General features: G+C 35.9%; 1 protein-coding gene across 1 annotated transcript in view; it reads left to right on the top strand.

The window, feature by feature from the left end:
- Nucleotides 1–8,308: 8,308 nt before the first annotated feature.
- LOC100645202 overlaps nt 8,309–23,411 on the top strand; it is a 204,384-nt gene continuing 189,281 nt past the window's right edge. Inside the window, exon 1 of the mRNA XM_003397572.4 lies at nt 8,309–8,970. Within this exon, the coding sequence (XP_003397620.1) occupies nt 8,919–8,970 (52 nt within the window). The 5' untranslated portion in view covers nt 8,309–8,918. The remainder of the gene's footprint in view (nt 8,971–23,411) is intronic.

Genomic DNA, 23,411 nt, shown 5'->3' with positions numbered 1-23,411 from the left:
TAAGGTGGAATGAAGGGAGAAGGGGTCGTTTGAAGCGGTTTTTTCCGAGTGTACGTAGGTACAGAGCAACACGTCGCTCGTTGTGTGCTGGGAATACCGACCCTTACACGATTAATCACTGCCATCCACGTAGCCCTGCTCCACGTACGGAAAGAAACGAGAAAAGCTCACGAGAAGAGAGAAAGAGAGGACGGCAAAGGGAGAAACGGGCGGATTGTATATATTTCGACTCGTATACCACTGACACTTTGGACAGGAGATGCTTTATTGCCAAGCGAGTGCGGTTCAGTCGCATTTTCGTACTGGACTAGCTGGATAAAGCGCGAACGTTTACCGGTCTACCGAAGAAACACGAACTGACGTCGGTGAAAAACGTACGAATGTTGATGGAGGAGAGAATTTTCCGAATATTTTCGGTCTTATCAAACTGTCATATTTTTCCGCTTGAAAAATGATTATCGACCATACGATATTATATTAAGTCTAAGGTAGTCGTGGTTGTTCTGCTGCATATATGTAAAATCATTTTATAAATATCTTGAGATATTTTATAGATTTTCAAATAAAAGTTATTAACATTTAGTTACCTATTTATATATCTTCTGTGCAAGGATTTGCGTTGCAGCACAGATTAACAGGAAGAAAAATCTCTACTGTTAGTTAATCCGAATGTAATTTCGTTGCATATTACTGTGTTTTGCTTCCATCTCTTTCAAGAATGAATCAAATGTACGTACATACTGAGCAAACTCTTTATTATATATTTTAGTCTTTTGTATTCTTCTTCCCTACGATTCTGTGAGTTTTATTCTATTCTACAATTTTGTATGCAGGTATCTTTTGTATGGAAAGACGTATTAGCTTTTAAAAACTGTGAAACGTTTTATAAGAGAATAATAAAATATGTTTTTAATTCAGAGAAAAAGATAGATTTAAAAAAAGTATCTCTAAGGAAGATTAATTCAATCTTGTCGCGAATATATCTTTAATATTGTACGAAGTAGATAGATTCACAATATCCTTTCGTTCTAATAAATTTAACTTATTGACAAGACTGCATCTTCATTTAAAAATTACACAATCACGAATGTAAAACTTGCAAAGACAAATAAACTTCATGTAAATTAGTTTTAATTTATATTTCATAAAAAGTAGGAGTTATCTAATCAAAGAAATCATCGTCTCTAAGAAATTGACAATCTCGGCTAACAGGTTAATAAAGTAAAAAATTATTCGTTCTCTTATTTTTCCTATTTATACGATGTTTCTCCTCCATGCAAACCAACTTTCTCATCCCTCCCATAATTATCGATTGTCCCTTTAATAATTATTCACACTACGTAAGTGGAATTTCTCCCACATAATTGGAATTGGAATACACAGCTATTGACGATATTTAAACATTTCATGTCATGCTTCCGTTCCAAGCTATAGGAAAGGCATCAGCGGTAGCGCGGCACGCGGAACTCTTGTCATTGAGAAAAGGAAATGAAGTCTCCGCTTTGACGTAGCGTAACGCCGAGGAACAAGACAGGCTTTAAAAGCTTGCCGAAACAATTTTCGGGATGAAGCGGATGACGATAAATCGTAAACGCGGTACAGAGGAACACCGTGGAAAGAAAACAGTCTCCCAAGCATTTGTTATTCCAGCATCGTACGCCCGGTATATCTATAAAGCTGCGTACATCGAGGGAGAATGCCACTTTCAAAAGTGTTGTCGCATTTTCCATAGTTCCAACCCTCTTCCTCCGCCCCTTGTTCAACGTTAGAAAGTAATTCGCGTGTGTTGAATGCACGTTCGATACTTTCGTCGTATTTCGCAGCGGCTGTGTGCAATGTCTGAGAATATATTTTCATATTATACACGCGACAATGGCGTAACGACGGCGGAACGACAAAAAAAAAAAAAAAGGAATCACGCGTCGCGACGCATATGTCTTCTACTTGCTACTTTTAATTTAAATTGAGTTTTTGCTGGGTTTTCCTCCTTCCTTTCTTCTTTCTTTTTATTTTCCACCCCTTCATGCTGCAATTTAATTGAATGAATTTATTATCGTGCACAAAGCTAAGATTATGAAAGCTCAAACATGTATTACGTACATCCTTAGAAATCGTATTTGTTTTTTAAATAATTTCGTTCACATGCTTTTGTTGGTACGCCGTGTATTCTTTATATGGTTACACGTAAATTAATTTCGTTGGTCGGCGAACGTGACACGTATTTTTACGAGATTTTCTGGAATACCCGGTTGAAATGATGACTAGTGCTGATATTTCTTTAATCATGACTTTTATGTGCTCAGACAATTTGAGAAAATAAATTTGTAGGCATTTTGACGTCTATTATTCGTTATGCTCTTTGTCTATCTAGCCTTGTTGTTAGTTCACGTATATGTGCAATATACAACGCCCCGTTTTTCTTTTTTAGGATTCCTTTTCATGGATATAACTCAAGAAAGCTTGGAAGTAGAAAATCGAACGAAATATTCTTTCAATGATTATTCAGTTTAATATCCATAAATAATGTAATAAAAACTAGTGAAAAATAAGTTTTTATATTTATTAAAGAATTATTATTCTAGGGGCAATGTGTATTAATTTCTTTTTTGAAAATTAGTAACTGCAATACCACTGACATGGTGAAAAGTCATTGGTGAAGCTGGAAATAATTAAAGGATTAACATTCAAATTGGAATAGCTACTTCACAATTGAATAGAAGCAAAAAAACAAAGAATTCGTATATATTGTTGCCGTTCTCTTTGTACACTGACTGATTAAAAGTTTAATTACTTGAGTAACCTTCTGTGCAAGCAGTGAACTTATATTTCTTTAGAGATTTCCTGTAGAAACTATGTTCAAGTAGATTCCTCGTATTCTCTCGAAAAGTAGCTTTTCGATTAGAATGTACATTTACCTATGTCCTATATGTTTCAAATAGCCTTTGCGTAAATTATATTGTAAATTATATCATAATAAAATACAATAACCTTTTTAAATACGATAAATTTTATTAGATACTTTACAAATCGCTGAAAATGTTTCCCATTGTGTAGAATAAAAAGATTTCTATTCTTCGTATTAAATTTTTTTCACTAACATTTATTGGCAAAATATTGAAAGATAATCGTTTTAAAAAACTTAGAATGGAAATATTTTATCTTATGTTCCTGACTTGTTTTCTTTATTTCGTATCAGTTTCGATATAAAAGTACGAGAACGATAATAAGATTTAAGGTACACTATTCTGACAGATTCAAACATAAATAAATAGATATAAATGAAATATTGTGCAATCTTTCTTAAGTTATCAAAGTTGAAAATTAAAATATCATGAATATATCATAACAGGAAGTAACATATCATTATCATTTGTCTTTTTGAAAATTAAAGTTAACTTCTTTGGTAAGCGTTTTGATGTAAGTTATAGTCTGGCGCTTCTAAAGTGGTACTACATCTTGTTATACATCTTATCTCGACAAACTACAGGCAAAAAACGTCCTCTCTTCGAAGTTTCACGGTTACGTAACAATTGGTGCTTTTTTATTCCCTTCGTTTTAAATATCCGGCTCCCGTTGGTACACTGTGTCAAGCAAGGGAAGCTGCCAGTGTTTATCTTTCTCCTTCTATACAGTCAGCAAAGTGTTAAGAGGAAATATATCCAAACAGATGTGTGCATGTGATTTCTCTTGAAATGTTTCATTCGTGTTGATGGTTCGAAGGAACGGAAAATATACAAATTGTGCAATAAACTCATGTGAACGCCATAAAAATCGCGCCGTGAATTCCTTATGAAAATATCGAACAAAGAGAGCAGCCATGCAAATTTGGACAGTTAGAATTATATTAAAAACATAACTAGATACCTTTTATACCATTCTATCGATAAAAAGATAAATTCTATCGCGAAACGGTCACGAAATAACCGACGAATACTTGCGTATCGATGTTTTTCATAATATTCGATAAGCAAACCAGATGTACTGTTGTTTATTCTTCGCTACAGTTAGAGTTATAGGTTCAAAATACAATTGAAAAATCTGCTGCGCAACATAATTCTTTTTATCGTAATGTTAGTATTTCGAAATTATACAATATACGAGGTAATAGATATAATTATTATATATTTATTAGACATGCTTTGAGTACTAAGATAAAGTCTTCATACGTACACTACACATTATTATCTAAATGTTGCAATAATACAAGTTATGGTTGTTTGACTTAGTTATTGTAGGATGGGTGATAACGTGTTTGTTTATACATACCGCGGTGATATGTTTGTAAACAAAAATTGTAGCTGTTTACAGATGCAAATATTATACGCCTCAGTTAAATTAACTGGACCGTACTCCAAGCGGAATGAAGTAAATGACAAAGATGTCAATTTAAAACTATCAAGTAGTTCATTGTTTCAATAGAAACATTTTGTTTGTAAATTATATCGAAAGGAAATAAAACATCTTAACGTATGATAGCTTATATATTGCATAAAAAAAGAAAAGATTGATGTTTAATGGTGATTTAACGGCATGGTGCCATCGTCATCACCGTATAGTACATGTGATAACATCTATATCACTTTGAATATCACTATGAATTTATTATGTACTGCGTCAGCCTATTTTATTATTTAATATATTTGAAAGCGTGTTTTTATAACAGAAGTAAGAAGTGATGTACTGTGACAATAACTTGATCCCTTTATATAAAAAATGTTAAGTGTACCTATGTATATATATACGCATGTATTAAAAGCAGAAACAATTTCATTTGAATATAAAATACGTCACGAATACTGTTATTTTTAATAAATATGTCATATTAAAAAACAATTTTGTCTAAATTGTTTAAATATATCTTCTATCTGTACACATAATGCGTTGATCTAATTCTACAACCGATATCAACCTTTCTTCTTTACTTCCTTGAATAAACTAATATTTTGTTTTGTTCCTAATTAATAACGTAATTAAAATTACACTGTGTTAGAAATTTAATTAATTTACTGTTTACCGTTGTAATATTTTCTTTTTATAATAACGAAAAAAATAATTCCATATTTCTGACACTAACTTGTTGCATTCGAACATTGTTGCATCGAAAACGTCGATAGATAAACTCTTCTTATACTTACTAAAACTTAAAATTCGCTTCACTATTGACATATTTTTACATCCACGCGAATACGACGGTTTCTTTTCCCTATCCGAACTAAATATTATGATTTCTAACTCCTCGAATACCTTTTTCTTGGCTCTCTGTCCATTAATCCTGTTTCTTCATTCGCTCTCTTACATACCACGACAAATTATAATTTCTACTAAAGCATGATGGATATCTAATGAATATATGGATGAATACATAATGGGATACAGTCATGTATCTTAGAGTAGGCTAAAATACGAAGATCGAAAGAAAGAAACGCGGAGAAGAGGGATGAAGGGTAGAAAGAGAAAAATTGGACGGCCGCTGAAGTGCGTAACGGTGCGTCGTTCAATGCTTCTGGCGAGACGATCCACTACGGCTTTTTACATATTACCCTCTTTTTGCTCAAGTCCGTTCCCGACTCTCGATACTTCTCGATGGTTCATGCTTGCGCTCGTAGGCGTTCACATAAGTTACACGTTTTTGAAAGTATACATACCGCCGTCGTAGGTATCGTGCATATTTTTCTCCAGGTTGCTAGACGTTCCACGTGGGTGTATGTACAGCCCCATCCATAAGTCTTAGGATACTAAAATACATTCTGTGTATTACATATGGCCATCGCGATTTTACATTCGTACAAGATAACGATCCAACAGTTTGTAAAGACTATCGCAAGAGGAACATGATGAATTTCTTTAACCTCATCCTTTAACCTAAACCGCGTGAAGAATGTTATATAAATTTGATACGAAATTCAGAGAAACGCATCGAAACCCTGAATTAAAAATTGGAGTAAGAACAAATATGATGGAAAACTTAATAATACGAGTGTCAGAATTGGTTAAAAATCTTTAAGTTCTATTCATTTTTACGTTCGTTTCAAACTAGCTCATAATTCTTAAAACTTTTAATAATTCCCAAATAACTCCTGAGATTTATCTCCTTTCTTGTAAATATCCTAATATGTATGAACGAATTCTTAAAGATTTTAATAATCCTGCAATCATTTCCGAGATTTATTTGACTTTTCGTAAATGCCTAAATACTTATTACCGAGGGTGTACATGTAACCGCGCGCCGTTCTCGTACAAAGGACGACACGTGGAAAGAGGAAATAAGTAACGTGCGATAATTCAGACGCGCTTGCTTCCTGTCTTCTTGAAACTAATGCCGTGTTCCCGTGTTCTGTGCAAGAAAAGGAATACAGTTTTCGCCCTTTTAGTCCGAGTTGTCCTATTAAAGTGCGATCTTCCGAATACCGTAGCGGTAGCGTAGACAGAGATCCAGACGTGAACCGCTGTGAATGAGGATGGAAGGTAGTTTTATACGTTCGAGGTGGAACGACGATACGGATAAACGACGCAGCGGTAACGAATGATGTCTTCGTAATATTTCACCGGCGTCTTGCTGCCTTTTGCGCGCTTCTCCCCGATCCCCTCTTCGCTTCTAGGCACTTCCGGGGTCAAGATTCACGAGACATGAAAAAGGAAAAGGCGGAAAGCGAAAGAAAGAAAGGCGACAAAGGCTGAGCGAAAGAACGGGTCAGGAAAAGATAAATTGGAATCGCGGATGTGCCCTCGTAAAAGCTGCGCTTTGCTGGCCTTTTTGCGATATTCCTAATGAATGCGTGCGTATTTAAGCGGTAAATTGTTTTCTGAAAATTCGAGCATTTCGAGAACAAGATATGCGCACCTACTTTGTAAGATCGTTTGTTAGATCTTTCGGCGTAATAATTGTGAGAAGTGGGCTAGCTTGCTGGTTTAGAAGCTTCTTATCTTCTTGGTTTAGAGAATTTTATAGGTAATATTTATCAAACGTTCTGAAATATAGTTTAGAATAAGTAGCAGAGATATAATGGATGTGAAATCTAACATTTAGTGCATATGATTCGTAAAAACAGATATGTTTATTATTACAGAAGTATTATGTTCTTTGTATAATTCCACATATCTGGTTTGTATTTATACGTATATTACACTTATATTACACGTACGTATCATACCTATCATATGAAAATAGTTTATATACATACGTACGTATATCAACTTATGCTATTCCAACCTATATGATAATCCAAATTCGATAGCTCGCCTTTATATTACTTTTAAATTAACAATATTTAATAGAATATTTTCTTCACTATGATAATATTCAATAAAATATATGTCCTGCGTTATTTCTATTAATACGAATTAATTACAATTCGAACTACGTAATTCAAATATCTTTCTTTGTGATTTCGCAATATAGAATTTACATTACAAAGCGAGTCAGATGTGCTTCGAACAATATCCCTGGAAAAATCTGGAATTCTGTCCGGCAGGATTTTCAAGTAGAGTGGCTAGATAGCCACGAAAATCCGGCACGGTTAGTTTATTCGGTCATAAATTTCGCGACGCGTAAATCGTGCATAAACGTAATCGCTGAACAGACAGGATACAGGGAACCGTGAATCCGTTACTCATCGAGCACTTAGATTTCCTAACTGTCGTAGGTCGACGTTCACGTCCTCCTCTCGAACTTCGTGAATTGCGTTGTCGATGTGCCTTCGAGCGAGGGATCAGCATACATATGTTGTTACACAGTTCGACACCCTGGCGCCTGCGGACAGCTCAACTGATGCGAGACGGACAAGAGTGTAATGCGCGTCAGAGGGATATCGTAGCTTATGGATAGAGTACGTTTGCGGTTTGCCGAATAGCATTCAACGTCGCTTCGGCCGACCGTCGACGGAGACGTTACAGGCGCTAGAAAATATAGTATAAGGTCTTGAGTGAGAGCAAGAGGAGGAAGCCGTGGCTCGACAATGGCCCTAATGCGACTGAATGATGATACGTAACAAACCTTATTCAACAAAAAGTTTCGGTCGGCAAATTGAATCCAGAGGGCTTGGATTCTCTTTCTCCCTCTCTGTGTTCGCGTTTTCGTCTCACCCCGAAAGGAGGTGTGGAATAAGATCACGGCGCGACCCGTTGATCGTGTGCGTGCAGAGAGGGCGAGTGGCGATGGTCTTCGTCGAACGAGCGCAAGCGAGAAACGACGCAGAACGAAAGAGACGCGCGATCTTTCGGATGGTTCGGGCGAAGCGCAGTGGTGGGGATAGAAGGGCGGTCTGCGCACGCGCGGCTCGCGGCGGAACAGCTTCGCGCGGCGACGCTCAGTCTCGTCTGTCGCAATCCAGTGCAGATATACGTGCAATTACCCTGTCAACAGTGCTTAAAATCTCTTCTGGTGCTCGTGGCGTTGCTCCACAAACGGTGATCGATAACGTTCGCCGACCGATACGGCATCGATCGTATTTTCTGTTCGCGCGTTACACTGCTGCGAGAAAGAGTTTGGATCTCGCGTGTCGCGGCCACGTGAAGGAAAAATTAAACGTCCCTCCGTCTCGCGGTTCACGGCGATTCGAATCGCCGCTGTCGCCACCGCCGCGATCCTCCGGCAGCGTAGTTTCGCGATCAGTCGGTACCGCACGCTGCACACGGTGAGTTTGACGTTTCGTTTCGGAGACAACGTGTAGTGACGAGTTTCGTTCGAGCAAAAACGGTGGCGTTCACCGCCCACTTTGTGTACCATGACTATCTCATAAGACTGCTATAAATCAATTGTCAGTTTATAACGTACATTGATGCATTGCCAAAGATCCTCCACACTTTCCATGTTTTCGTAATCAACGTAACGGAAACATAAATACGCGAGTGGTGTGCTAGTGTGAACAAAAAGACCAGTGATTGAGACAAAAAAAAGAGAGGTTATCCGCGAATTCGAGATGACTCGCCACCTGTGGCTAAAAGCAGCATTCGCTTTCTTCGTGATATCAGGTAAGCTGTCGCGAGTCGCCATCGCGTTTCATTCGTATTTGGATAAACATACGGAAGTAGAAAATACATATGTGAAACACGATGCGTGTTGAGTGTGTGTTGGCGCGTGGGACGCGAGTAATCGCGTCTAATGTGACAAAATGACAAGGATCATCGGCTCTCTCCCTCTCGTGCCGGATGAAACATTGTCGTGTGACACGGTGTCGTTACTTTTTTTCTTAGCACGTTGTCCGGCATCTCGCCAACGCGAATCAGGGGGCGTCGTCGTTTCTTCCGTACCCTTGGTCAGCTGGTGGTCCCAAAAAAAGGAACGTGACTGAGCAAAGTCAGAGAATAAAATGGCGGGGAAAATATGTCTTACGACGACTGTTGACACTATTTTGTTTGGGCTGTCGCGGGAATCCTTTTTTCATCGTTATGCCGGAAGCGCGAGGCGAAGAGGCAAAAGGAAATACGCTGAGCTCGCGAAGCTCCGTTAAGCAAAGAAATATTTTTTGCTTCTGAAACCAAGTGTGCAAAGGAGTTACAAGGAACAATGTTGAAAGGAGCGTGGCTTTGTACCTTTTCGTTAATGTCCCAGCTGATTCATTGAAATTGTTCTCCAAGGGAGAACGCGTGGATCTTGTGCTTTCTATCGTCGAGATATAGGTATCGAGGTGAAATTGCGAAGGAGATGTACGTTCATTTGCATCGAAGGACAAAGAGCGTCGAAGAACCCTCTAGTGGCCTTTCTCCCGTGTGAATCGTACGAAGAAGAGGCTAGAAGAGATACCAAGCCACATTGGTCCACGAACTTTGTTGCGGTAATACGCTGGTGCAGTTTACCGCGTTCGCAATTATTCTTCGTTTTTTATTTCAGACGATATACCATTCGACATACGTACTGTATATAATACATATGTGAACTACGATTATATCCGTAATGTGAAATTGCTCGATGATTTCGTACGAGTAGCCTGCAACGACCGAGTAATGACTTCGAAATTGGCAAAGGAAATTCCGGTGCTCCATACAATCAGAGTTCTTTGGAAATGCAAATCGATTTCATTTCTCTTTGGAACGATTTCTACGCGTAGCGGTGCTCTTTGTCGTGGCTCGATATCTCGGTGCACTGGCCTCTATCTTCCTCTCTCCTTTGCTCACTCTGTCCCGAAAGCGAAATATCCTATCTAATAGACAAACCTTAACGAGTCTCTTTGCAATTAAGAAACTATTGCGTCGGCATTTATCGAGTTTTCTCTATCGACGTTCGATGAATGATCCCTAGGAACCGTGCGCTCATTTGGGGTGTTGGCTCGTTTGCCTTTGGGCGGAAATTCAAATCGCAGAGAAGAAGGTTATCCCTTAGCCCGTGTGGCAATTCCCTTCTCACCGTGTTTCTCGATCCCTAGCTTGATTACACTCGCGAAACTTCGTTGTCGTCATCGTCGTTGTGTAAACTCATTTGATTCCGGGGTCTTGCTTTTTCGACGATTTGCCACGGTTGCAGTCGCCTCCTTCTGGAAGCCTCGCTCGTCCCATCGCTGTTAAACGAGCTAAAGCTACCTTTTCACGGTACGGATACTCGAGACTAGGAGAATCCACGCTCAGCCTTGTACATTGTTAAGACCGGATACTTGACTAAGCTGAACCAAGAGAGAAAGAGAGAGAGAGAGAGAGAATCACTTTTGACTGCCTTGGTCGAGTGTAATCTCTGTGGTTGACTTGTGCACGGAGCGAAAGCAACGATTTACGACACATTAACGGGCCACGGCTGTACCTCTCTCGCGGAAACTTTACAGAGTGACTTAACTGAAGCGGGCAACTCTCTTTACTGCCGACGCTGCTTGAAACTCCTTAACGCGTGTATTAGCCAAGCGAACCCGCTATCAGTTTCGGTAATAATCGAGGACTGCCTTACCGATCTTAAGAAAATGACACAAGTTAATCCACGAGTACGAGAAACGTCAAAGTGGTTGCCGGCAACTTCACTGGTGTGATAGATGAGTTCGGTCTAGCAATCATAAGTAAGAGTGTATACTCGATTGTATTCTCTGGCAACTTGCTTCACAGCTGATGGCTGTAAGAGCGAAATCGATGTCGGAATTACATAATGATGACACGAGGCTGTTATAATTAGCTACTTATAATTACTGTAATTAGCTTTCTTATATAATTGTTTACCGATAGATAATATTAATGAATTGGCAAACGACAGGTTGTAGATTATAAATTTCTATTATACAAACAGTCTTCATAATGTCTACGTAGGATGGGATAATCAGCTGACTTTGTACTTTGTAAAACTTGTAAAATTTTCTTATCGAATGTTACTTTATTACCCATTTTATTATTATCACGTAAGGGGATCTATTAATACTGATACCTAGGTACAGTTCTGTGAATTGTAAAATTTCATTCATTATATTAACTCATCTTTGAAATGAAGAATTATTAATTCTTCGATCAGGGGTGGTAATTTTATTATTTTATCAAAGAGTCATTATGATCCCTGAATTAATTCACATGAAAGAGTGGCTGAAAATAAAAAGTAATATCTTCTTATTGGAAATTTCGTCTCCAATTAAATCGACATTAACAATTCATGGAATATAGTACCTATTCATCGTATTATACGATGAAAGACAAATAATAAAAGAAACATTTGCCACTGGATATTTGTGATCCATGTAAAATTAATTGAAATTATCTTTCCTGATTTTTGACGTAATCGTATTCTACGTATTACGTCTGTATGTAGGTTGTGCTCAGTAAATTTGCAACATCGATCGAAAACAAGAAAACGAGAAAATATTATTCTACATTTCCTATTCATTGTTTTATATACAATTACCACCTTCTGAATTAAAGTACAGTTCGTTCCATTGCTATACTAATGAATTTGTATTATTGATAACGTGTAATATTGTACAATTGATTGAAGAAGTTTCATCATTTTTAGCATCAAACATTGTTAGTTTTACCAAACTGGACACGTTAACGTTATTGTTACGATATCGTTTATCTTTAGCTACAAACAGCTGGATTTTAATTGGAGGTAACCATGTCTTTGTAAATTACGCTGCCTGTTCACGTCACGTTGCATATTCTCATTTGACGAGCTTTGTTTGAATGCCAGCTGGTGCAAAAACTGTATACATAATTTCTTTGATGTTTATAATTTATTCATCGCTGTCGTTCTGTTTTTGTTGCTAAGCGAATTTCTGAAGATCGTTAGCTGTTCCTGTATGAGTGTACTTTTGTAATTAACGTACCGTCAATTACATTTGATTGTTCTTTGCACGATGCCGCGTCGAAGAAAGGAGTTTTAGCTTGAATTAATGTAAATGACGTCGAATAATAGCCAGGCTTTTTCACTCTCACGGATATAAAGCTACATAAAGGAGCAATAAGTCCACGTTCTCCGTGTCATTAATAATCCATTCGTTTTTCCAGTTACAAACTTTTAGAATGCTATTAATATTTTTTAAACTCCGCTTTACGTTTCTACGAATAAGAATAAGGTTACACACATAAAGAATCGACTACGTTTATTGGAAACCTTTGAGAATTGCTTCGTGCCGTAGAAATCGGAAACACTTTGCTATACTGCTGTATAGTTAAGAATATTGAATACGTTTCTCCTATATAAAACACCAACAGCGACACGTATAACGTACGAATTATTCTATTAATCGATTCTTTATTGGTTCAAGTTCGATGAAACTCGAGGTCGATAATTGATTCGTTCATTCGACATGTTTGAATGAAACATTTTCGCGCCATGCGTAGGATATATCGTTGAAGAAGCAGCAAAGGACGCACCGCATATGATTGACCATAAAATATATCAGGCATATGACATTGCATAGTACAGATTATACGGTGTCCAACATCTTTAAATTCAATCTTGAATTTTACGCGGAACAGTCAAATTTGTTTTATATTATGAGACACCACTAGTCTTTAATATAACGACGAAAGAATGAGAAGATATCATGTGTCTCGTTAGGAGTCAGACTGGTTAATTTATTATTTGTTAATTCTTAGATTTCATTACATAGGTGTGTACCCATTTTCGAGGAAACGTTCTTGAATGCTCGTGAATTCGAATTTTTTGTTTTCGTCAGAGGATCAAGAGCGATTAAGTGGTTCCAAAGACCACGGTGTATCACGTACTGTCAATCTTTGATCGTAATAGTACAAGTTATCTCGTTAAAGCGGGAGAATATTCTCCAATAACTAGAAAACTCCTCTTTGAAACTCTGTTCAGAGGCGAGGGTTGGCTTCCGTTGAAGATTAAGGGCAAGCTTTTTATAAGGGTAAACGTTCGCTCGGAGCAGCGACCAAACGAGTTGAAACGAATGCCTCTCTTCGTATGTATGAGCATCCGAAAGGATGGAGGATCACGGGAGGACGAAGAAAGCGAAGGTAGAGAAAGAGTTGAAAGAGAAGCTGGCAAAGATAGAGAGGAGAGGTTAGGCCAGTGTCTTTCGAGTAGACGGCGTGACTGTCGACCGGAACCCCGGGGGGGTGTAATTTCATCTCGCATTAGCTAGGGAAAGTCCCTGCGGGATACGCTGAATGCATCTTACGGTTCGCGGACTTCTTCGGGGCAAAGAAAGAGGAAAAAACAGCCGAGCCTTGAATGAACCCGCCGGCTTTCTTGAATTTCCATTGCGGCGCAACTGCGCGTCACCACGGCCTGCATAGCGACCACGCCAAGGGCCACGATATCGCAAGAACTTCTATCGTGCGTAGTTACATTCACGCTTCACCCACTCTATCTTCGCCTTGTTCTTTTGTCTAAAACGTAAACGAAGATCACAGGAGGGAAATATCACAGCTTGAATACAAAAGTGATGAAACTCGAAAAATTGTATAATTATTCTTTTATTTTGTTAGAAGAAAATTTTTTAAGCGAATGTTATCACTATGCTAATAAGAGGAACGCCCTACTTTATAATTAAATAGAAGAATTTTTATGTAACATAATGGAAAGTGAAAATGAAGAAGTTGTAAATTACTCTCCAATATGTGAGTATTATGATGAGCAATATTCTTAAAACTTTTAATTCGATGAAAGAAAAAACACGTTTAACTGCAGAACGAAATAGAAAGACAATTTTGTTAACATGGCATTGATCTGACATCGTACTAAATTTTAAAACTGTTTTCTTACGGAGAATACGAAATTATTCTATTCTTTACCTGTAGGCTTCACATGTATAAGGTATGCAATGTACTATAATAATCTGTGGATATATTGTATAAGGATATATAGGAGTGGGAATAACCGCGTAACGATGAGAAAGCGAGGGTGGAAAACAGAAACCTAATCGAAAGTTAGTGGCAGGAGAATGACTTCGATCCGTCGAATCTTTACTGGATGAGACATTTAGGGCAGGATCGAATTTTTATACCAGTGTAAGGTGATTCAGGATGGTTGGCGAAGCAATTAGATGGGCGAGGTATTCTTGCTGTGAATTACGACGTTCTATTAAGAACGTACTCACTACTTCCGAACGTAATTGTTTGGTTAACGCAGAAGTAAATGGAAAGTTTTCTGAAAGGAAAATTGTATTATAAATCGGCGGCATTTGACGTTGTTTCTTTTCTTTCTATTAAATGGAGTTAAGCATAATTATCTTTCGTATCTTATTTTTGTGGATATATATAGGGATATAGGAATACAAGGTTTTGAGTAATTAATATTATTAAAAGTATAAACATATTTTGTGACTACGATGAAATCTTTATATGGAAATCAAAAATTGACTAATTAGATGTATATTTTTTGTATAATACAGCAATTCACTTGATAAAGAATAAAAAAATGTAGATTTTGCTGCTTCAGATACGTTTGTATATACCTACAACAAATTATAGGAAGGTTAATTGAAATTAAATTTTTACGATAAAAACACCTATAGATACGTATTATGAATAATATTAACGCAAACTGGTAAAAAACTATAATTTTCTAATAAATCGATCGTTTAAATTGCCCGTATAAACAGTACAAAATAACTTCCTCGAATTTAATAGAAAACGTTGTCTTTAAATATCATATAAATATTCTGTAATTTTAATCGACATTTGTTTCGATTTTTTTTTTCATGAATCAGTTTCCCTGTATTAAGTACTACATATAATCACAGCAGTCCTATCAGACTATAATAATAATTGATTTTTCTATCAAGTATTTGTATGTTTCATTAAAAGTATGTTTAGTATTTGTATAAATGTACGTTGATGTGTATACGTTTGGAATGATTTATTTTAAGAATGCTCTTTACAGTGAATGAGCAACTGTATACGTAATTAAAAGTTTCGTTTATTGCAGGTTTCAATATTTTCATTTTACGTTGCCGTTTGTATTGATTGCAAAATGTTTGTGAGTAGAGAAATGTTTATTCAACGTGATATAATAAATGTGTACTTATATCTACATATATCTACCCCTGTATAGCCTTAAATGTGTTACATGAAATCGAATTTTATTTTATGTCCTTAAAATTTCTTTATTAGTTGAATTAATTGGAAACGAGAATAATCGAAATTTTGTAGCATTTCACAGTCTCGTACAAATTTCATTTATTTTTGTATATAATAAAGAAATTGCATATGATGGGTTAAAAAGAAATTGTTTGTAGCAAAAAGCCAACAATTTACGAATAATCATTTTTTACGAAATTAAAGATAAACGTTATAATGTCACTTTTTATAAAGACTTTCTATAATATACATTTACGATAAAAAATAATTACTAGGCTGCGGATATTTATGTAATCTTATATTTTCTTTATATAGCCAAAGAGATGGAATTGTAGAGATTTTTTTCGCTCATTCGAAATATTATAAAGAATTGTTTACCCTAGATATTTTAGACATTACTGTATATCTAAATTTCCCATGAATCCATAAAAAATCCTGTTATCCGCGCTGCGATACGTTAAAATTATACCGATAAGGAATAAAAAAAAGGCTGGTAAATTTAAATTTATATCTACAGAGTGAGCAGCACGGTGTCCGAAATAAATCTTTCAATATCGTTCGGCACACAGCATCGTCGAACATAACCTCGTTCGATAAATACACCAGCACACGTAGATGCAAATAAACTGACTTTGCCGCTATCATTTAACACAGTTGTCAAAATTACACGTTGACATCCATGAAAGGATTTATCGCAAAATAATATGCGTAACTGTGTCGCTTTTGATCTACGCTTTTAGAATCCGCGTGCTGGAGGTATTTAGCGGGGTTTCCACGGATGTTTCAAATGAAAACGCACGTGCGAACACGCGGCGGAATGCTAGCAAGTGGATACGAGAGGGCCGTAAAGAGAAGACTCGGAAAACGAAGTAAAGGGGAGATTGCCGCGTAATTTTAGAAACGTCCGTGAACGTAAAGAGACGGTGCGCCGTACATCGAGAGTGAAGATGGTTTAATAATATACACAAATGTCCAACTGGCGCGAATGCGATAATAAACGATTTGACGTGTATGAGCGTGCACGCTGATACGACACGACATTCCTAGCCAACAGTGAGAGATTATTATCATTAGAATCTCGAACAGGAAATCGCATCGAGGGCTTTGTACGGGATCGTCTATGATCACCCTTTCTTCTGATCCTTCATTCGGAAAGTGCGTCGTGCCATTGAAATAGATAGTCGCTGTTTCCTTTTGGATGGAAATAGAAATGATAATTGAAGGTCTCGTAACAAAGACGACCGGGAGAGTAAACGAATATTTTAGCATCTTTAATTTCGGCTCGTTATAAATTTTCGATTTCTTAAACAAAATGTTCGTTATATTATATAAATGTAAGTATATTTGTAACTATATCAGAGAAGAACTATATCTAATTAAGTCATGAATTGTCGATGCTCAATTGGTATTGGTGGTAATGATTTTTATAGAACCCGTTACTTTTCATTCGACAATAAGTTATGTTTATAACATCGATTCGATGTTGTGAATTGAGTTGCATTATTCTCGACAAGGTAAATAAATTTTAGATTTAAAGGTATTGGTCGTTTTTGTCACGTACTACTCGATTGATTTTAAATGATTTCTGTATTTAGCTTCTCACGTGTGTTGTGTTTCTAAATATACTCGTGGTAGAAATAGGAAACATTAAAAAATTAATATTCGCATTTATTTGGATGGACTAGGTAAGCAAGAAAGTTTTCTCGTTTCTTTTATGGCGGGAGATGTTGAAAACCAGGCTGAGTCTCGTCAGAAGTCAAAATCACGAAATGTATTTGCGGTTCACTGCTTTCTTCAAAACCTTTTACTAATGCACTGTAATTGGGCATGGTAAACATTCGAAGAGATGAACAATTTTAGCTGGAACCCACCATACATCTAATCTTTTCAAATCTAACAATCGTTTGGAACACCAATAGTTTAAAAATAATGAGTTTAGAACAGAAGTGATATTAAAGACTTTCTTCGCTTTCTAACATTGTAACGATTTAATAAAGATTTACCGAACTCATGCCCTTTCATTAGAAAATTAGTAGAAGCTTGTTTCTTACTTTATGGAATAACAAAATTTTTGGTTACGTAACTTTGATTCTTAATTTATGGAAGAAATGATGATTATGTGACAAGAATTTGAAAACTAACACAAATGAAAAGTATTAAAATAATTGACAAACACATCTTGTATTTCACAAGTACATCCAGACGGTTATATAATATACATATATTCGTATAAAGAATAATAATTTGCATTCCATAATTCTGATACAATTAAATTCTAAATGGTTTCATTAACTATATAATCGGATCTTTGTTTTATCCGTGGAATATTCTATTTGCTTTGAACCATTATGTTCCACTATTATAATATTTCGGAATTATTAGCTGTTTTTGGTTGCATTTAATGTAGTGCGCTCTCTATTCTATTAACATTTATTGAGAAACAATATGTTTTCGTACAATGTCCATCACGTCATAATTACATTTGAAACGTGTTTATATAGCTTATTATATCATATGTTATTCATAATTATTGTATAATCCATTTGTCATTTAACTACTGTATAGCTTAATATTCATTCAGATCAAATAATGAAGTATATTGTTATCAAGTATCTCATTCGGTGGTTTTAAGATCATTCAAGATATTTTTCCGATTGTATAATTTTCTAAAACATTTTGTTATCTCATATAATTGTTGAAAGTCATACAAGAGTATACAGTATAATGGATCTTTTACATTTACTGCGCGTCATATCCTATTCATTTCTACTTTCATAACATATATAACATTTTACTAGTTTCACAATCTTCAACAACTATTTATACTAAAACTAACTTTCCCGAACACTTCTCAGTTTAGTATTAATTAAAAACTTTCTCTCGTTACGTTCTTATATTTCTTCCATAAGGATTTCAAACGTGCACCTAAAAAGATAATTTTCCTGGAGATTTAAAAACTTCAAATACATACATACTTCAAAAAATATTCTCCGTTATATTTTCTGCCATCAAAAAACACTACTTATAACGAAGTAGTCTTCCCATGCATGTATAAGAAATTTTTATCGTTTCAGAGAGTATTCCCTCTTTCTCTTTCCTTTCATCGGAAGACAGCACCTATAACAAGATAATCTTTATGGAGAAACTTAAGAAATTTTAGATATTTCAAAAAATATCGCCATTCTTCTTTGTTAGAAAAATTCTAGCTATGTCGAAATAGCTTTTATTGTACCGTTTGTGTCTCTACATCAGCGTTCCCTATCTCGTTTAAAACACGAGGGACGTAAATCCCACTCGTTTAGTATATTCATCAGACAATGGTGTTTACTCTTTTTATCGAAGATGTCCATTCGCTAGTTTCCCGTATAGCGAACAGTTTTTGGAACCGCGAAACAGAATATATTTTAGCCGTGTCAGGAGCACCAGGTTCGACGGTGGTTGGATATTACCTCACTTTCCGCATACTCGTAGCATTTCGCCGCATTATGAGTCCGCCTACATGCGTAATGATTGTCTCGCTTGTAAAAATGCTCCCGTAAACGAAAACTTGGAGTCTGCGGTTTATTGGCCAGGCTTGTGACCCGTTATAACAAATGCGACTACCGTCAGACCATCCGAATGTCAGGATAGTTCAGAAACTACGGGTCGCAGTTGCGGCAAAAGTATGACGTGATATTTTCGCGATATAACCTGCCACGCGGTTCACAGTACTTTTTATTGGGATACTTTAGCGAATTTCGGACGAAACACGTATCGCGTGAACTCTACTGGTGCACACGCGTTTCGTCGTTAGAAACAACCGTGCACGTCGACATTTGAGTTGTTCTGAAACTAGACAGTTTGGTCAACTCCATAAATTGAAACGTGGAAAAAAATAATTACTTGTAGAAAGTTTATTGGTAAAATAAGCCCGTAAAATTTGACTTGTAAGTCAAACGTATACATTCTCATGATCTGAAAAATATAGTGAATTTTTTATAACCATAAACGTAGAACATTATTTTTTGAAGAATAGCGGTGAATTGACTTGTATCACTATGATTCTTAGCCATTTGTGCCGCTGAATTTCGGCAAGAGAAATGATCAGCTCCAGATCTCTGACAGAGAGAAAGACAGAGGAAATTCTAAGCTGAGAACTTCTCGACGCGCACGTTTCGTGTGTTTCAACATTTTCTGTTTGAATTCACAGTGTTGTGCGAGGGTTTACAGCGAAGAGATAACGAACACATTATATCAATGGTATATAGCACACCCGTGCTATTAATTTTCAGCGTTTTGGCCATGAATAGATGATTTGCGTGAAAAATAGAGGAGAACAATGTCTTTGTATCTGCTGATGATTAATACGTTGATCTGAATAGGTTTTGAAAATTTTTTACATTTTCGTGCAATGACGGGATCATTTTTGAATCGATAGCTGTAATATGAAAGCTATGAATAACTATGATATCATCGAAGTAGTAATTGCTAATACTATGTTATTCAATGCCGCTGAAATATAAAAATAAAGAGATATTTTGTAACTTTTAATAGTTTTTAATTTAATACAATTTTCTAGCCATTTCCGATGAATGTATTGTTATACGATTTCGAAAATATTTATTTCATTTTGTATTTTTGTGATATTAGATACTATCATGTTGCGCGTTGTAAAATAAGCAACATTACGCACATATTGATTTACAGAAAAATTTAAAGCATGCTAGTGAAAGTATAATTACATTAGTAACGCTCTACACACATGTCAGTAGTATGTTAGGGAATTAATTATCTTTTGTGTTAGCCATTACTACATGTAATCAAGTTGAAATGCAACCGCTGATTTAATTGTACTCTGTGTGCTTCTGGTAGAAAATTAATTATGAATACAGTTTTCATCCGCATTAACTCATTCTTCTATAATGAAAATCACATTTTTTTACTTCTCTTCTACATTTCTTCTCTTTATTGCTTAAATTAAATCCTTTCTTGTATATTCCAGTGAATTAAATCTTTATTTTTACTCTATCTATGGAAAATTATCAGAAATATCTATTCCTTAACTTAACAATATAAGATTCTAAATTAACCTTAAAATGCAAAAAGGGGAAGAAATTTCAAAACTTTTCTAATATACTTAACAATATAATAATGATTTTATCTCATATACAGAATTTCATACGTGTACTCTTAAAACCACATGCCCTTTAAAAAAGCCTCCCTTCCCGCACTCCCAAAAAATCAATTTCCTTAAAGGTTCACGGTAGAATACCTCTTTAAATCGTTTTGAGGCAATGTGCTAGCCTAAGAGTAGCATGGTCGATTCTTTCTCTTGGCTAGGTATAACTGCGAGAGGAAATATCGCGGTTGTTGCGGTAAAACATGTTCTCTTCTGACGTTATCAAAATTCCATCCATCTCCTACTTTTCCATGCAACCGGTTCGCCTCTCTCTTTCTCTTATTCACCTTCACTGGCACGGACACAACGGTAGCAGTGTTCCCACGCGTTTTTCAAGGAAATACGAGCTCAGGATGGGAAACCCCGTGTGCATAATTCGAGAGAAAATCCCGCGGGGCGGAGGGAAGCATTCGTGACTTTCGAACAACGAGAGGTTTTCTTGCCGTCTACGCGCGTTAATTAATCCCCTTTCAATTAGGAGCCACGCCCTTCTTGCTCCGACAAAATCCCGAAGCGCGAAAGCTAATGTCTACAGGGCCACTTACCAATGTGGAAGCGAGTGTGAATTCGAAACGGGATCGTCTTGCACGGGCGACATCGTTTACTTAGTCTCCTCTATGATCGTAATAATCGGGGTTAGGAGATTTGATAGCGTTCCTACTGCGATGAGAAGTTTTAGACGGTGTGCTGGTTAAGAAATTGGGCTAAAGATAGGCCATGTTCTATTGAGACGAGATACCGTGATATAAGATATGATTAGCAGTAGCTGTTTTTCTTCTTCCCTGCATGTTGAATAGTTGCTCGCATTGAAAGTACGATATAAATCTCTTGAATTTAATTGAAATGGAAAAATCATGGATTTTGATAGACGAATCAGATTTCAGAATACATATTACTATATGATTACGATTGTTTCGTCAAACTACAACAATAATAATTCATTCTTATATTAAGAATTTTTGTATTTCATTAAGGATGTGTTTTTATACGAGTGTTCGTAATATAATGCGAGGTTGTGACGGTGTATTCTTTAAGAAGTTGCTGGAGATGGAGTATGTTCTATTAAGAGTATCGAGACAAGATACCATGGTGTAAGATATGATACGATTAATAGAAACTATTTATTTTCTTTCCTCGATGTAGGCAGTATTTTATTTTACTATACTTCCGTGCACAACCTCTTAAAGTTATTTTATAGAAAAGGTAGGTTAGTATATATGCAAGAGAAAATTCTATTTCCGACGTAGCTTTTTGTTTCGAAGTGTATAGAATTAAATTAGTCTTTACTTGGATACGAATATTTATCTTTATCAACGAGAAACCTTTGACAAATCCTTTTAAAACATTTAAACGTCATAATAGAGAATTTCGTTATCCATGCAGTGGTTATTTTGGAAATAAATAAGAATTTTAGTACAGTATTATTCGTATACATTTTTTTTTAAACAGCGTGAATAATTTTCATTCAAAATATCTACTCGAACAGAAGGTTATCGAGGAATATAATTTCAGTAATCGTTTCCATGTATTTTTTTGCCATACCCTGTTGAACCCCTGGGTAGTTTAAAGCTTCAAAGGATCTCATTTCTGAAACTTCAATATACCACTATGTATTTACTCCGTCATAAGAGATTTGAAATATTTTCGTTTCGTAGAAGATGAAAGAAAGCTTTTCATGATAGATCATGCAGAAGAATAACTATTTTCAATCTGGAATATTTAACCAGCGTCAAGTTAGTGGAAAATATATTTCAGAAATATCAGATACTTCTCTAATTTAATTGAAATTTGAAATTTCTCAGTATCCGGACATCTCAAGGGTGTGATCAATTTTACTATAAAATAGATCAATAATCCTGCAACCTTGTAGTAGACAATCCACTTGTCAAGAACGTTGACAATTTCAACGTTAATTGAGAGTTGTCGTCGCCAAGCATATCACGACTGACCTACTGGGATTTCATTTGACAATCATCGAGCATATTGATATTATAGCCCTAATTCGACACCGTCAAAGCGACTTGCTCGCAAGATTAATGCGCCCATTCAAGGGATTCACGTACTTACACTTACAAAAGATTTTACTAGAAATTCAATACATGAATCGATTCTATTACATTCTTCGAATAAATACAGAAACATAATGATCCTAGAATCGACATGTATGAAAATTTTAATTTCCGAGGATTCAAACTTGTAAATTGCAGTACGCTCTGTATTTAACGTCGACTACACGTTATTGTTTTTCAATACTCTGCTTATACAGCAAATTTGTTATCTTATTCCGATTTATTGTTTTATTCGTATTCTACAAAAATATACAATTGCGTTGGTATTTTCTGCCAACTTGCAGGAATTATTCAGAATATAGGTTCAACATAACTGCTTTAATAACCTAAATTGGTATCATAACTATTTTCAACCCTTGCCAAAAATACTTCAAAATTTTGTTCCTCATAAGATACGACTATCGTTTTCGCTATAATGGTAGTTCTGCCATACTAAAGAATTAAATATGTATATATTATACGTATATTCCTTCACGACGAAGAAAATTTCTTCGGACCTCATTAGCCTTGCATGTAATGCTATAATTATTGACTAAATCTATACTACAGTCCTCGAAGTGTGTCACAAAAATGGGTGACGGATCTATATTCTATATATTCTGCACTTCGTCTACGATGCAATACTCGTTACTGTTATCGACAGTTGTAAATCTTATATAAATGATTAACCAAGCACTAAATACGAGATTATTTATCATTGCATAAGGATATTCGATTCAAGCAAACGTTACAGTTTG

Source organism: Bombus terrestris, chromosome 9 (assembly GCF_910591885.1).
Source record: "Bombus terrestris chromosome 9, iyBomTerr1.2, whole genome shotgun sequence".
Lineage (NCBI taxonomy): Eukaryota > Metazoa > Arthropoda > Insecta > Hymenoptera > Apidae > Bombus > Bombus terrestris.
This window is presented reverse-complemented; position numbering and strand designations above follow the sequence as displayed.